We start from the raw sequence: 17,024 nt of genomic DNA, 5'->3' as shown, positions 1-17,024 counted from the left end.
ATGGCTGTTCCAACGAATTTTTCAATTGAAATCTTATCTCTTGGCTGTAAAAGTCTGTGGAAAATTCCCATGACACTTGGAGTCCCAAGCAACCCCTTGACTCACCTGGTGAAAAGATACAAAAAAAGGGAAAAATACTCCTTTCTAAAGTGATAAGACGCAATCTTGGCACATTTCAATCCACAGCTACTAATACCATCATCAAGCAACGCATCGGAATTTGTAATTGCTGGGTTACTGCCTCATCATGGTCGACAATATTGGAGCATGCAGTTCTAAACGTTTACTAAACGATTTTGCCAAGTAGGGGGTTAGTGCCGTCAGTGCACCTCATGCGGTGCACTGTAGGCATTACTTAAGGTTCTTTGCAGCGTTCCTTCGGCCCCTAGCTGCAACCTCTTTTATTCCTTTTACTGTACCCCCTTTCATATTCTCTTTCTTCCATCTTGGTTTCCGCCCTCTCCTAACAATTGATTCATAGTGCAACTACTTTGAGGTTTTCCTCCTGTTACACCTTTCAGACCTTCTGCTGTCAATTTCCGTTTGTGCTGAATGACCCCATAGGTCCCAGTGCTTGGGCTTGGGCCAAAAGTCTATATATATATATATATATATATATATATATATATATATATATATATATATATATATATATATATATATATATATATATATATATATATATATATATATATATATATATATATATAGTGAACGATTTTGAAGATACAACGAAAATATGTATATTTTGGGGGGATTTCTATAAAGAGGGATTATGAGGCTTTAGGGCACGTCCATGCTCAAACATGCACTTGCAATATGTTAGCAACATATTACGGAATGAGCTGTTAACATGTTGTGAACTGTTGTGTCCAGGTAATAGTGACAGCAGCGGTTGCGAATATGCTTGAAGTTCCGAAGTGGATGAGACAGCGTGGGCGCTTGTAGGCGCGTGCTCGAAGAGGCATTCTGAACACGTAAGGGGCGTCCACACGGGTACTCAAACATCTGTTGTGAACACCGATTTTAGCTTGCTTTGATGCATGTTTGCAACAGTATTTAGACAGTTGTTTCGAAACATGATTCAGTAATGTTGCGAACAAGTTCACAGCGGCGGTGGCGCGATACTTGCGTCCACACGTGTGCTTGAACATCTGTTGTAAACTCTCCTGGCAACATGTGTACTAGCACGTTTGCAGCAGTATTATCTGGACACAGCACTTTATAACAACCTTATAGGTTGCTCGGAAACGTGTCGTTTAGGGCGCATCCACACTTTCCGAACGCGTAAGCGATAGATTTCCGAACAAGCTGTAAGGCTGTTATACTGTAGTGTTGTGCCCTAATTGACACGCTTCCTCACGGAGGTATCCAGGAAAAAAGCGCGCCTTTTTTACTCGGCTCTGTGTCTTCGTCACATTACGTCAGCGCTATTTTGCTTTTATCCTTGTCCCGTTCCAATATTATAATTATTTTTGGGGTGCTGCCTCTTTTCTTTCGCTCCTTGACAAGACTAAATCAAAGTCACTTTAATTAGTTTGTGGCCTGCTTCTCCCTGTTCTCCTAAAGTTAAGTGTATCTTAGTTTAACCAGACCACTGAGCTGATTAACAGCTCTCCTAAGGCTGGCCCGAAGGATTAGATTTGTTTTACGTGGCTTATTGTGGAATCCGAACCACATTATATAACCACATTAACACCCAGAAAAACGCACTCGAAGAAGGGATCCAACTTTGAAAAGACAAGTAGCACAAAAAACAATGAACCAAATTGAAAGAATAAATCAATTTGAAAAGAAGTGGAAGATAAAGACAAATAAATCTAAATTCCAACTAGTATCAGTGTCTGCTTACAAACCTGCACAAATAATGTTAGACCAGCAACCGATGAATTTTACTAAAAGCACAAGAATACTAGGAATGCAATTCGGACAAAGAGGAATATCAAGACACGTGAGAGAAAGGCTAAGAATAGCAAGAACACAAAATACAAAGCTAAAACGGTTTAGGAATATGAATACAAATATCAAAATCCATTTCTACAAAAGCCTGATCAGACCAATAATGGAATATCCACCAATACCCACGTGTTTAGTATCGACTTCCAGTAGAAGTGCATTACAAAAATTCCACAATAAGATACTAAGGTCCGCAGTGAGAAACAATCAAGAAGATGACGATCTGAATATAGAACAAATACACAAAAAATACAAAGTAGAACCAATTAATCAAAGATTATACAGACTGGCAACCAACATATGGAGCAAACTAGATCAATACAACAGTGAATTAACAGAAGAATCCGTAGCAGAAGAGAGAATCCACCCAAACAACACAGACCACAGATGATGGAGAAGAGTATCTTCATATATTCATCGTGATGAACCTCAGCCATTATATTATTAAGAAATGCCTTGTGAAAAAGCAATATTTAGAATTTACTATGTAGGTATCATGCAAAATCATTATGATAATTAACATCAAGGTTAGAATGAGGAAATTGGAACTTATTTCTTTATTTTATTTTATGTTTTAAATATGATTATTCTAATAAGAAATAAAATTCAAAATATGCAATATGTACAATTTACCATGTTGTTATAATGTATAATTATTATTGTATTATGTTAATATTAGAAAAATTGTACCCTTACCTAAATAAAATTGTGGATAAACCACACTTGACATTACTCTTACTAATATTTCACCTTCTAAACTATTCCCTACCATGGTTAGCTAGCTAACTGCCCTCACTCTTCTTTCACCCATCTTACCTATCAGCTAAAAAAAAAAAAAAACACACACACACACATTAGAGCGAGAAATGAATTTCTATCACCAAAAATAAATTCCTCTTATTCTTCATTGGTTGGCAGGAGATTCGAATTAGCGGCCAGCAGAGTGCTAGCTGAGAACGGAACCACTCACCCAACAAGGAACGTGTTCTCTTTAAACTCTCTTTCCGTTGCTTGAGGCACATTTTACTGTCTTGCTGACTTGAAGGATCTCATTCCTTTCCTCAGGCGATATTGTCACAGCTAGAGCGCGTAATCATCCTGTGTGTGATCCAACAGCTACTGGAATAATCAGTTCAGTCTCGTTTGTATCTTCCTGCCGTTTTCTCAGACTCCGATGATTAAAGGGCTTTTCCAACGAATGTGAACGCACCAGTGCTTTAAACTGATTCATAGATAAAAAAAAAAAACTTAAACACGCTTTTATTAAAGCGCACTAAAAAATAAAAAAATAATGTTTTGAGACACCAGGATTTTCTTACAATTAATCATGTCTACGAAAATAAAAGCGTGGGCGCCAAACATAGAAGGAAATGCTACTAGAACAGAAATATATATTTTTTTTATTTCTTGTAGCATTTCCTTCCATGTTTGAGCCCCCATTTTTATTTTTGTAGACATGATTGATTGTAAGAAAATCCTGGTGTGTCTCAAAAACATTTCTTTTTTTTTTTTTTTACATTTTAGTGAATTTTAATAAAATCGGGTTTTAAAATTCTCTATACATTTTAGTTTTGACACAAATTGTAACTAAAAAAAAAGTTGAATGTGATATCCTGTCGAACCAAAGAAGGTATGAAAAATCCAAAGTTATTAACTTATCATACGAGTGAAAGAAGGTGTGAAAAATATGAAGAGTTTCATACAAATCCTGAGATACTGGGAGAGGTCACTGTAGAGTCACTAGAGGTCACTGCTGACCTACTGATCATGTAATGTTGTATTGTCACCGGGACTGAGTAACCATGCAAAATTTCAAGTCCATCTGACGAAGGGAACAGGTCGAAAATGAGTTACAAGTTTTGACCCAAACAGACAGGCAGACAGACGCGAAAGTCAGGTTAAGTAAAAGTGTGTAAAAATTGGGCACAGTAGCATCAGTGTGATAAAATATTTCAGAAAGGTAAATCATTACATGATCAGGAATAACACGACTATTGTGAGATTGACAAGTTTTCTGTGCCATAAATAACTAATATGCGAAGTATATGAAAATAAAAAAGCTACTAATTATGTGATATAACTAAATAAGAAAATATGAAAATAACCAGCACAGTAATATGGACAGAGTAACCACAAGCAGTTTTTTCTACATTCAAAGAGCAACCTACATCGCACATCTTTTTTTTTTTTACGTATGATGTTACATTTCAATGATCAGTAAGGGTTTTGCTAATTACACAAATATTACTCCCATTTCTCGAGATGAACATATTCTGAAATAAAAAAAAATTACATTTATCCTCAAGTGTTTTTAACAATTTAAATCTTCTTTTGAACATTCTACTTTTTATAAGTGAAATCATACTTGACTCATCTGCTAAGGGAAATACTTTATGAAGATACCAAATTCCAGTTATATATTCACTTATCAATATCATTTCAGTATTTTTATCCTTTTTTGAATAGGTTTGAAAATCCAGTTTTAAAACCTTTAGAAAACTTATTGTATTTATTTTACAAACCTGGCTCACTACTTTTTCCTCCAGTTCACTATTGCTTTCTTCAGTTTACAGAAATAAACTAAGTGCATGATAGCTTCAGCCTCTCCACTGTTACTACACAGACAACTGTCCCTTAGTTCATCATAAATAAGCTATCCTTTGTAGCTAAGACTTCGTATCGCACATCTAGCGAAAGTCCGAAGAAAAAAGTGAGAAGGACTGTAAATTGATGTGCATATTACTATTTACACACACAAGAATGTTTCGTAAAAAATATTAGTTATGGCAGTCTACTTGAACAGCTAAAAGCAGTGTTACTATGCAAGTCGTACTCGAAAGCTTGATCAGCCAAACTCAAAAGAAACTTTGTATAGATCCCCAGACTTCACTAAAAAACATGAAAACAATCATCCAGATTAGGGGATAACAATTCTGATACACCACGCAGTGCTGCCTACCAAGAACAGCCGTGAAAAGGTGAACAGGAAGCCACGAGACGAGACAAAATGATAAACAGTAGAACACAAAAAATTAGATATTTTAGGCCTTAATTATACGTACAATAAAGTTAATAACAACTTTGACGATGTCAATAGCAAAACAATTACTGTAACTAATTAACTGTAACTAATTAATGTAAGCTGTTACTGAGATAAATATTTACACATGTAAGCAGAGAAAATAGATGAACTGCCCGAACATATAATTAAGAAATGGAACTACTAGTCTCTTATTACACTCTGTTCGAATTCGTAAGGAAAGTAGTAAGTGATAATTTGAAATTCACTTTAAGATAAAATACAAAAAATTAAATCTTAACCCAATAAAAATTATAATATGTGAAAGAGATATGAAGAATGCTGGGAAAAATAGGCAACGCGCCAAATGACACAACCCATAGTCAAGAATATTAAAAGTACAAGTACCATCCTAATTACAACCAAGCTTGGTTCCAACCACGTGGCTGTAAGTCAAAATGGATGTAAGTCGAACCTTAGAAAGTGGCCGACATACTGGGTAAGGCATAACGTCAAACCTTTGCTATATAAAGTACTATATAGTACTGTAATGTATTGTACAATCATTATTTCAATCTTTTTACCATAATGTACTTCTATTGATATATTTTAATCATTTATGTAATGTAATGTAAGGTAAGCATCGAGTTACAGGACGGTTAGGTTCCTGCTTGCATGTCGGAAGTCAATTTTAACGTAAATCTGTTTGCAATTCAGGCTTCAGTACAGTTAATACTGTATGATGCTGCTGATAGGACAGGGTAACTCAAAATGATGCTGCCTGAGTGATGAGAGAGCGCTCCTGAGGTAGAGCTTTGCTGAGTAACAAGGTGGTAAACTGTTATACAGTATATACTCTTATGCATCAGCCCACCCAGCCCCGCTGCCAGAAGTACAGTTGTAATTGCGAGTGGTCGTATGTCGAGCAGGTTGTAGTCGGATGGTACTTGTACTTGTGCTCACGCCAATCTGATTCTACTGTATTTCAAGCTAGGAACATTGAATACGCCAATAATAAGTTTATATCCTTTATGTTTAGATTAATGTTCACAATGCAATACATTGACTTAATCGCAATTTGAAGTATCATTAGAACGAAGTAACCTGGGTGTCATAGTATAAGTTTTAGGCTACAATTAGGTTAGCACGTTTCAAATCTTTTATGCTATACGATAACACTGATGATTTGAAATGCTCTACTTATTCTGAATGAGTTGGAATAAATTGGTGTCATGACCAGGATCGCAGTGATTGGTTATTATAACAGTGTTTATGAAATTTTTAGGATTGTTGTGTTACTTGACGGTAAAGATAAAAACACGACCAACTGATGGTGGCAGTCATTTTAGAATTAATTATGTGTTAGCCTAGCCTGAAATGGATAAGATACTTGAGTGAAATTTATATTTGAAATAAAATGATATGTTGTGCATTGTATATATGTATGTGCAGTCAAGGGCACATATATATAATATAACTAGTAGTGATCTATCATCGATTGATTCGAAGGGGTGTAGCCAACTTTTAAATATTAATATTTGCTAATGCGGTATATATATATTTTTTGGAACTGGAAGTTTGTACACTTTTAGTAATTAAGAATTTGTATATTTGGTGTCGGTAAACTATAGGCTAAGATGTCTGACCTGGAAGAATTAAAAAGGAGATGAAGGGGTTTTAAGTTTGAGATAACTAACCTGCCAAAAAAGGTTGAAACCACTATTGATGCAGGTGATATCAGTAGTATTTCTTCATTGAGAGCCTTCTTGAAGGAATGTTTGCAGAAAATCAAGGAGTTGGATAATGAAATATTGGATCTAACAGATCCTGGAGGACAACCTGACCAAATTATGAATCAAGCTAAACATAGCCTAAAGGTAGGCACTGAAATTCATAGACTAAACTCCTCCATCACGATTCTTCTAGCTGTAAGAAGTGAACCTAGTGCACCGATATTGTCTGTTAAAGCTACTGTAAAGTTACCCAAATTAGACCTCAAACATGTCGATGGTGATGTGTCGGAATGGAATTTGTTTTGGGAACTTTATGAAGTATCAGTATAAGCCTACCAATGTACTGATTTTGAGAATATACAGAAGTTTTCTTATTTGAAGGGCCTATTAGAAGGTGAGGCTCTGGAACTGATATCTGGTTTTAAATTAGAAGGTGATAATTATTTGCAAGCAGTGAATCTGTTAAAAGAGACCTATGGCAGAAAAGACGAAATCAAGTTGTGTTTAGTTAGAAAACTCTTCCAAACTAAGACTCCCAAGGCAGATGCAGAATTGCTACAAGGTTTTAGAGAGCAATTCGAATGCTGCATAAGATCATTGGAGAGTGAACAGCTGGAATTGAGTGAATTGTATACCATCTTGCTCTAGACCAAGCTACCAAGTAGTGTAATTGAAATAATAAAACGAAGGTGTGGAGAAGGTTGGCTGAAAATTTGACACATTTAAAAAATATCTTGAAGAAGAAATACACAATTTGAGGGCTTTTCCACAGACTGAACCAACAAAAGCTAATACATTAACAACAGTATCTGCTTTCGCAGTAGAACAAGGGCAATCTGTGAGACAAAAAAAACATTGGTAAGGCCTAAAGAAAGTATGAACAAAGCCAGGGTAAACCAGGTTAAAGGATGTGCATTTTGTGGAGACGATCATATATGGACACATTGTAAATCCTATGTAACCAGACGAGGAAAGATAGAACGACTCAGAACTCTGGGTTTGTTTCGTATGCGCATCCAATAAACACTTCAGTTCCGACTGTGACAGGCAAGGTTGTAATATTGGTTGCACTGTTAGACATCAATAGTGCTATATGCAATCGAAGCCAGCCAAATAAATCTAAGGTAGGTGGGGTACAAGTTGGAACATTCTCTTTGACGACTAGGAAGTTGATCTTACCTACAGCCACAATAACCCTAAAGGGTAAAAGAAGTTGCATTGTGCAAAAGAGAGGGTTGTTAGATACCTGTGCTGAGAGATCATTTATAAACAAATCTGCTCTTGAGGGACCCTACTATAAAAGCAAGGGGGTTGAAAATACATCATTGAAAGGTTACTTAACTTCTACACCAGTTAAGGAATATGAAATGGTGAACATCGCTGTACCTCACCAGGGTAGATTAATAAATATGGATTGTATAGTGGTAGATAAGCTACTAGAATATACAAAGAAATTCGACATTAAGAAGAACGAAAATCAGCTTGGCTGATAAAGATTTTCATCTGCCCGTTGAGAAACAATCGCCTATTGAATTGTTAATAGGGGTTGACAATGGGTACAACATCTTGCACCCAGGGTTTAGGAAATTTGAAAATTTAGCATTGCTACCAACCATATTTGGTTACATGGTAACCGGAACATGTAGTTCTCCTCCCATCAAGGAGACTCATGTTTCCATTTTAAAACTGGCAGTGGAAACTGACAAAATAATTATGGCTGAAGGGGCTACTCATTTAAAGGATCTAAAGGAAGATCTTGAAATTTTATGGAGTTTACTGTAGATCATTTAGATACTGAGTGCAGTGAAATAATGGAACAGGAACGAAAAGTATTGGAGAACTTTGAGAGTACTGTAACTTACTCTGAAATTGACAAAGAGTATTTTGTGGCATTGCCTTGGAAAGACAATAAAAGGAGATTAACTTCCAACTTTGGATTGACTTTGAATAAATTAAACAACAGTGTGTCAAGTTTCAGAAGGACACTCAGTATCTAGAACACTGCCAGAAAATCCTGAAGGATCAGGAGGATAGGAGATTCATAGAGAGAGTGGAATATTTTAAAGCAGAGGAAGACTGTCATTTCTTGGCACATCATGGTGTTAAAAGGACAGTACAACGACCCCTATTAGGATAGTATTTGACTGTTCAGTCAGACAGGGTAAAAGGTGGTTAAGCTTGAATGATTGTTTGTGGATGGGACCACATATAACAAGCCGATCTGTTCAAAGTTCTGCTGCAGTTTAAAACAAAATCGTTTGCCTGTATTAGTGATGTAGAGAGAGCATTTTTAATGGTGCAACTCAGGGAAGAAGATAGAGACTATACTAGGTTTTTATGGTTGGAAGATCCAACAGACCCTAACAGTAAATTGTTAGTGTATAGGTGTCGAGTTGTTTTATTTGGAGCTACATGTTCTTCCTTTCTGCTGAATGCAACGACTAAGAAACACCTATCTATGGTAGAAGGTGACGTAGAAAGGATAAAAAGAGGACTATATGTAGATAACTAGCGCAAACAACTCATAAGGTCTTAGGTCTGAACTGGGACAAAGAAAAAGATACCTTGACATTACAACCGACTAAGATAAATAAGTCCAGCCAGACTAAGAGAGAAGTGTTGAGAACTGTTGAACGGATTTACGATCCATTAGGAGTGCTTCTACCTGTTACTGTTTGGGCAAGGATATACCTGCAGAATTTGTGGAAGCAACAACTGGATTGGGACCAACAACTACCAGACCCATTACAGAACCAATGGCTTGCGTTATCCGAAGACTTGAAAAAAGTCTTGATATTTCCTTTCCTAGGAATACTAGCCTAGGAAAACTGGACTCCATACACATATTCTATGATGCCAGTGAGTTAGCATATGATTGTGAAGCCTATAGAGTTAAGAACGAAAACTCTTATTTAATAATGGCAAGAGTGCCCATTAAAGAATTAACTGTTCCAAAACTTGAGTTGATGGCATTGTTGCTAGCAGCAAGAATGGCCAAATTTATTAAAGAATCCTTTGAGAAGGATGAGCTGTAGAACTGTTCATTTGGTCGGACAGTAAAGTCGCCCTAAGTTGGCTAGTATCAAAAAGAGTTCTCCCTGTATTTGTGAAAAATAGAGTACAGCAAAGTCTTGGATAGTTCTTTCTGGTGGGAAGGACCCCCTTTGTTAAAAAATTCCCCTTGGCCAATAGATAGGTCATGGGTTGGTGGACCACTTGTTCAGGGTAGGGAAGAGAACATTTTGGTCAATACTGTAGGTGACAACCTGAATGGTAATACTCACTTGCTGAATTAGGAGAGATCCAGCAAGATTAAAAAGGTCTATGGGACCACAACGTGGATCCTATGATTTTTTAATAATTGTAGGAGTTCAACCAGTATGAAGAGGTATGGTGAATTGCCCTTGGAAGAACTCCAAGAGGCAAAAAATAAGACTATTGCCATCATACAAAGTGAATTTTTCCAAGAGGAATATGAGTGTTTGATGAAGGGGGTAAGAAAAACAAACCAAGCTCTCATACACCAGTTGAATCTTTACCTGGACAACAGGGCAATAAGGTGTAAGGTAGACTAGAACACGCACAGTTACACGAAGCTGCTAAGTTTCCTATACTATTGCCAAAGAGTTGCTATGTTACTCGAGTAATTATTAAAGAACATCATGATGCTAATGCTCATATGGGTGTAAATGCAACTGCGGCGAGGGTCAGACAGGAGTTCTGGATCCCACAGATAAGGCAATTAACTGAGAGTATAATACACCATTTGTTATCTGCAGGAGAAAGCAGGGGAGGCTGTATAGGCCCAATATAGTTCCTCCATTACCTGAGTTCAGGGTGTAATGTAAGCAACCTTTTAATGCCACAGGTGTGGACTACACTGGCGCATTATGGGTTAAGGGAAAGGGACAAAGCCCTGAGAAGGCTTTTGTCATCTTATTTACGTGCCTGATAACCAGAGTCATACATGTGTTGCTAGTTGATAACCAGTCCTGTGACTCATTCCTCATGAGTTTTAGAAGTTTCTGCAGCAGAAGAGGTCTCTCAGCACTCATGTTGAGTGACAACGCCACCACATTTGTAGTAGCATTAGAATACCTTAAGACCATGTCGGAGAATCCCATGGTAAAGGAATATCTGTTAGATATAAAATGTAACTGGAAGTTCATTCCAGCAAGAGCACCACGGTTTGGTGCTATATGGGAAAGACTGATAGAACTTCTTAAGTCATGTCTAAAAAAGATCGTAGGCCAAGCCTTACTCAGTTTTGAGGAACTGACCTGTGTGCTGGTGAAGGTGGAAGGAATTATCAGTGATAGAACATTAAGTTACGAGGCCAGGGATTTGAATCAGTTGGAAATTTTAACCCCTAACCTTTTGATCCTTGAACAGAAACTTAAGTCCTTCCCAAGAGAAGTAGTAAATTGGGAAGAGATCTCCGGTGACCCTACCTATGGAAGGAGAGAGTTCACTGAGAAAAGATTCCTGTATGCATCCAAGTTGTGTGACGACTTGTGGAAAAGGTGGGAGAGGGAGTATTTAACAATGTTAAGAGAGAACCATCGAGAAGAAATAGTGCATGGCTCTTGGCCCAGGATAGGGAAAGTTGTCCTCATTCATGATGAGGGGCCAAGGAGCAAGTGGAAGTTGGGCCAAGTGATCAAGTTACACATGGGGCAAGACAAGATCTAAAGAGTGGCTACTTTAAGAATGGCACATAGCCAGCTTATGAGACCTATGATTAAGTTATACCCCTTAGAGCTGTGACAGAAGGCGTTCAGTCAAGCACCCGCCTGAGCAGAAGGACTGCTCAAATAGCTGCAGAAACCAGAAAGGCATTGATAAGAACAGTTCTATTGTAAATAATGTAGGCATAAGTTTTTCTTGCGGGGGGAGTATGTCAAGAAAATTGTACTTTTCTGACAAGAGAAAGTTTTCTGTATTCTTTACTTTTCTGTAAAGTGGAAATAAGTATTGTGAACATAGTTTTCTGTTTTCTCTTTAAATTTATGTAAAGTGGAAATAAGTATTATGTAGAACAAAGGATATGTTTTGTCGTCCTTGTATTTAGTAATGGAAAGCCTTGTTTTTGCTGTTCTGTGTATTTAATTGTAATCTATACAGGTAATAATGGTTAGCTAACTGAAAGCAAAAAATTGGTTGTTTAAATCCGGTGGTTAAAACAATGTTGACTGTTTGGTGTCGGTCAAAGATATAGCCATGAAGGCAGTCTCTTCACATCCTATGATATAGTGTGGTTCGAGCTAGTAAGGACTCAAGAAATATAATGCAGCCAAAGTTGGCAGTGCCTTCAAATCCACGTATATATACTCCTTTTCATATTAAATATATATATCTTTATATGAAATAATGGTTAAAATGACAAACTGAATATATAAAAAATATATATTTCCTGTTGTAATTAAATTACGCTATATATAAACACATATAAAAATATACATATATATATTTAATATATATTAACTGGATATTCATATATATATATATATACACACATATATATATATATATATATATATATATATATATATATATATATATATATATATATATATATATATATATATATATATATATATATTATATATATATATATATATATATATATATATATATATATATATATATATATATATATATATATATATATATATATATATATATATATATATATATATATATATATATATATATATATATATATATATATATATATATATATATATATGTTTTATCACACCGTGATTTATATAAGTGTGTCAGGGAATATCCCCGATGGGGAATTATCACCGTGTGTGTGCCAGTGTGATCCCACGACACACAGACGCATTCCAGCTGTGTGTGTGTAACGCCGATACTATATTTACCCGTCGAGAGCACACACATTGGTACAACACGCAGCTCTTTTTATGACATTTTTTTATCACACCGTGATTTATATACGATCATGAAGCTACAAATATCGCTTAATATCAAATCCCGTCCATTTATCACATTTCCCCTTGATAATTCCCATCGGGGATATTCCCGAGGAGGATTTGATATTAAGGACCATTGGAACAATATAACTAAACAAGAGAGAGGAGAGAGAGAGAGAGAGAGAGAGAGAGAGAGAGAGAGAGAGAGAGAGAGAGAGAGAGAGAGAGACCGAAGTATAAGAAAGGAAAACCACCATCTACATACAAAGTCATATTTTAATCACTCAGAAAACAATTTCAAGAAACAATTACATGCTTCCATCCTACAATCTTTTATGGATAATTACTGCTGTCTACAAGAAAATAACTTCAATTATGTCAATTGTCATCTAGAAAGAATTATTTTTTACTTCATGATCCAAATCAGCCCAGACTCTAAGCATAAATGGTGACAGTTGATACTTTAGTGTGAATGATTAAGATGAGAGGTCTTAGAGTTATGATTTATTAACAAGCAACATTGGTATTTATATGGATTACTGACCAATCATTGGCCAGGAAATTTACATAGTAACTAACAAACCAATAGTGCACATGCATGAGCAGGTGCACTGCAGGTGGCGACAGCTCTGGACGTCCCTAAACCGCCTCCTCAGCACCTAGTTGCATCACACAACAGCCTACCATCCCGAATCCAATGGCATGGTTGAGAGGTGCCACCGCACCTTGAAAGTAGCCCTGATGTCTCGCTGCAACACTTCAACCCAGTAATTGCAGCTTCCATGGGTCTTCCTCGGCTTTGGAGAACACCCAAAGAGAGCTTTGACTTGTCAGCAGCAGAGATGGTATGTGGCGATCCGCTCGGGATACCTGGCGAGTTCTCCCCGACAATAATCCTTCACCTGACATCATCAGACTCCAGACCATCATTGGAAAATTCGCCCCTGACCTCCCATCCTATAAGCCAACCAACAATGCCTTTAACCCCATGGATCTCTATACTGCAACACACATGTTCATCAGTACCAATGCCGTTCGACCACCTTTAGCCCAGCCCTACACAGGCCCCTACTGGGTCATTGACCGCAAGCAGGAAGCCTTCCTCATTGACATCCGCAGTATGAAAGATTGGGTGGCTATCTACTGCCTGACACCAGCATATTTGCCCAAAGACATTGCTCCTCCAATCCAGTTTTCAAGGGTGAAATAACCTCTGCAATGCCCTGGTCAACTTTAAGGAGGATTATTGTGCAGCGGAAGTTTCCCATGTTTGCCGAAAGTCTGTCGCCACGTGTAGTGCACACGAGCAGGGCTGCTTTCAAGGTGCAGTGTCACCTCTCTTACATGCCATTGGATTCGGGATGGTAGGCTGTTGTGTGATGCAACTGGGTGCTGAAGAGGCTGCAACGTGAAGGTAGTGCTTCTGTCAGAGGTTATGTGATTGGGTATGCCAAATCTGGACACCCATGATGAGAGGATAGCACTGGCACACGCTACTGCTGATGCCTCTGTCATAGGGGCGGCTTCAGGCCATCTCGTTGAGTGGTCAACCATTGTGAGGAGGTACTGATGTCTTTCAGAGCACAGGAGGGGTCCTACAATGTGGATGTGGACATGGGTGAAATGGCATTGCGGTTGATGAAAGGAGCCCACACCTGAATTTGTGTAATGCTGGATTTTGGAGAGCTGGCAGGAGGAACATTCATGGCCCCATGACTTTGCATCTTTTGATGTGCTATGCCAGATGAAGTGCTTCTTCAGGAGGGTGGCTGTGGATAGTCTTAAAGGACGTGCCAGACCATGGATGATGTCGAAGACATGATGTCTGAGTGCCTGTGGGATCCATGGGTGTGGGCAGCCAGTGTTGATATCATGGAGGATGGAGGTGGGGGTGTTGTCATTGAGGGGGACGTTGTGCCATTGCAAAGATGTTAATGAGGTCTTGCAGATGTTGAGCTCTGGGTCCTGCTGTTGCTTAGCTGCCAGCTGCTTGTAATTGAGGCTGAGGTGTATGCATTGATGGGGATTCTGGAGATGGCGTCAGGAACGGGGTTGTGTTTTCCAGGAATGTGGCGAAGGGTGCAGTTGAATTCAGTGATGGCTGACAAGTGGCAGCGCTGACCAGGCATCGGACTGTCAGTTTATAGAATGAACTAATGGAAGGTGGTCAATTTGAAGGGTGAAAGGCATGGCCTCCAAAAAACTGTTGGAAGTGTTTGATGGCGAGGTTTGCCTCCAGGAGTTCGAGGTCAATTGTAGAGTAGTTTGCCTCCGTCTTCCTAAGTTTCCTGCTAAAAAAAGGCGAGGGGTTGAGGATGACTGTGGATGATCTGTTCCAACACAGCTCCTAAAGCTACATTACTGACATTTGTGGACAGCAGTAGAGGATGACCTGGTGCAGGGAAAGAGAGGGCGGTGACATGGGCGAGGGCGTTTTTGGTGAAGGTGAAGGCGGCTTCCTGCGGGGGTCCCCAGGCGAGGGGCTTGGGCTTGCCTTAGAGGATTTCATAGAGTGGGGCCAGGGTTCGTGAAATGTTGGGCAAAAAGCAATGATAATAGTTCACCATTCTGAGGAATTCTTGTAGATCCTTGACAGTGGTAGGAATGGGGAACTTCCTGATGGCAACAAACTTCTGTGGCAAGAGCTGGATGCCCTCAGGTGTTATGAGGTCAAGAATTCTACCCTCTTGGTGGTGAAGGAATGTTTGTCATATCAGACGACGAGGCTGTTTTCTTGCAGGTGTTGGAGGACAATGTGCAGGTGTTGGAAAAATAAGTTAAGTATACCTTAGTTTAACCAGACCGCTGAGCTGATTAACAGCTCTCCTAGGGCTGGCCCGAAGGATTAGACTTATTTTATGTGGCTAAGAACCCGCTGGTTACCTAGCAACGGGACCTACAGCTTATTGTGGATTCCAAACGACATTATAGCGAGAAGTGAATTCCTATCACCAGAAATAAATTTCTCTTATTATTCATTGGCTGGTCGGAGATTTGAACGCAGAGCCAGCAGAGTGCTAGCTGAGAACGGAACCCACCTGCCCATTGAGGAACTTGCAGGTGTTGGAGGTGCTCCTCCTTTGATGCAGAGAAAATTAAAATATCGTCGATGTAACCGATGCAGAAGGGAAGGTCTCCCAGGATGCCATCCATCAGTTGCTGAAAAGTAACTCCTGCATTGTGGAGGCCAAAGCAGGAGCAATTGAAGGTGAAGGTGCCGAAGGGCATTGTGATGGCGGTCTTCGGGATTTATGGGGACCTGGAAGTAACCTTTGAGAAGGTCCAACTTTGAGAAGATTTTTGTGCCGTATAGGAAAGTGGTCACTTTTGTGATGTTAGGGAGGGGGTAGTGGTCAGCCTCGGTGATCACGTTCAGCCTTCTGTAGTTCCTGCACGGGTGTAGGGTGCCGTCCTTTTTTGTTACTATGTGGAGGGGAGATGACCAAGGACTGGATGCCTTTTGACAAAAACCCATCTCCATCTCTGCGAAGGTTTTCTTTGCAGCGGTGAGTTTTTTGGGTGGCAGGCGCTGGAAATGGAGTGTATGGGAGAGCCAGAAGTTTAATGTAGTGGAAAATACCATGCTTGGCTGGGATTTGATGAGATTGTCGTAGTTCAGGTTTAAAAACGTCTGGGTATGTGGTGAGTAGGCAAGCAAAATCGTCTTTGGAATCGGTGACGTGGAGGGGTGAGTTCTGTGGGGGCTGTGGTGATGGGCGTCATGGACAGATCGGTGGCAGAGACAAGGCGCATGTTGGCAACGTCCATCAGCAGTTGGTGGTGTGCCAAGAAATCCACCAGGAGGAGAGGTATTGAGACATCTGTGATGATAAACCGCCAGTGGTACTTTCTGTTGCTGAGGTTAAGGATGAGATGATTCTGACCGGTGGTAAGGATGGGAGAGCCGTTGGCAGCTGTGAGTCGGACTTCAGATGGCTGTGAGCATTTGGTTGGTTGACTGGATACAGACAGGAAAGGAAAGGCAAGCCCCTGTGTCTACCAAAAATGAGCACCTGTGGTGGAATCAAGGATAAAAAAGACAGAGGTGCAGATAGTGCATTTGGATTGGATATATCAGAATTATGGTTGGATTTGTGTACATAAGTATGGCCCCCTGGTTGAGGTATACGCACCTGCTACTGTTACCACAAGTGGCAGTAGCTGTTTCACATGTTTTTTGGCCATGGGGACCCTGGGAGGCAGTTCTTGGTGGTATCGGCAAAGCTGCAATGGCGGCGATTGCTGCTGCTTGTTGTCGGCGGCCTTGGGTTTCTGAAGGCGGAATGGGTAGCGGGGATTTGTCCTGAAAGTTTGCAAGGGTTTGATGGTCATGGGGGCCTCTGCACATTAAGAAGGTCATCTGTCACTGAAGGGTTG

General features: G+C 39.2%; 3 protein-coding genes across 3 annotated transcripts in view; 2 read left to right on the top strand and 1 right to left on the bottom strand.

Annotated features, from left to right (window-relative positions):
- The window catches only part of LOC136834433 (uncharacterized), a 383,224-nt gene that overhangs the window by 217,169 nt on the left and 149,031 nt on the right, over positions 1-17,024 (top strand). The gene's annotated exons all lie outside the window — the stretch shown is intronic.
- Positions 10,089-11,400, top strand: LOC136834133 (uncharacterized). Its single transcript, XM_067096392.1, has 2 exons — positions 10,089-10,269; positions 10,577-11,400. The coding sequence occupies exons 1-2, from the start codon at positions 10,089-10,091 to the stop codon at positions 11,398-11,400; spliced, it is 1,005 nt and encodes a 334-aa protein (XP_066952493.1).
- Positions 13,881-16,230, bottom strand: LOC136834132 (uncharacterized). Its single transcript, XM_067096391.1, has 3 exons — positions 15,686-16,230; positions 15,010-15,106; positions 13,881-14,675 (listed from the first exon to the last, which is right to left on the bottom strand). The coding sequence occupies exons 1-3, from the start codon at positions 16,228-16,230 to the stop codon at positions 13,881-13,883; spliced, it is 1,437 nt and encodes a 478-aa protein (XP_066952492.1).

This window comes from Macrobrachium rosenbergii, chromosome 53 (assembly GCF_040412425.1).
Source record: "Macrobrachium rosenbergii isolate ZJJX-2024 chromosome 53, ASM4041242v1, whole genome shotgun sequence".
Lineage (NCBI taxonomy): Eukaryota > Metazoa > Arthropoda > Malacostraca > Decapoda > Palaemonidae > Macrobrachium > Macrobrachium rosenbergii.
The sequence above is the reverse complement of the archived record's forward strand: the minus strand, read 5'-3'. Positions and strand labels throughout refer to the sequence as shown.

Coding starts and splice junctions, on each gene's coding strand:
- LOC136834133 (XM_067096392.1), top strand. CDS start 10,089: ATGAAGAGGTATGGTGAATTGCCCTTGGAAGAACTCCAAGAGGCAAAA. Junction 10,270..10,576: donor GGACAACAGGGCAATAAGGT/GTAAGGTAGACT, acceptor TTAATGCCACAG/GTGTGGACTACACTGGCGCA.
- LOC136834132 (XM_067096391.1), bottom strand. CDS start 16,230: ATGGTATTTTCCACTACATTAAACTTCTGGCTCTCCCATACACTCCAT. Junction 15,107..15,685: donor GCAAGTTCCTCAATGGGCAG/GTGGGTTCCGTT, acceptor GGACCCCCGCAG/GAAGCCGCCTTCACCTTCAC. Junction 14,676..15,009: donor ACTGCTGTCCACAAATGTCA/GTAATGTAGCTT, acceptor CGCCATCTCCAG/AATCCCCATCAATGCATACA.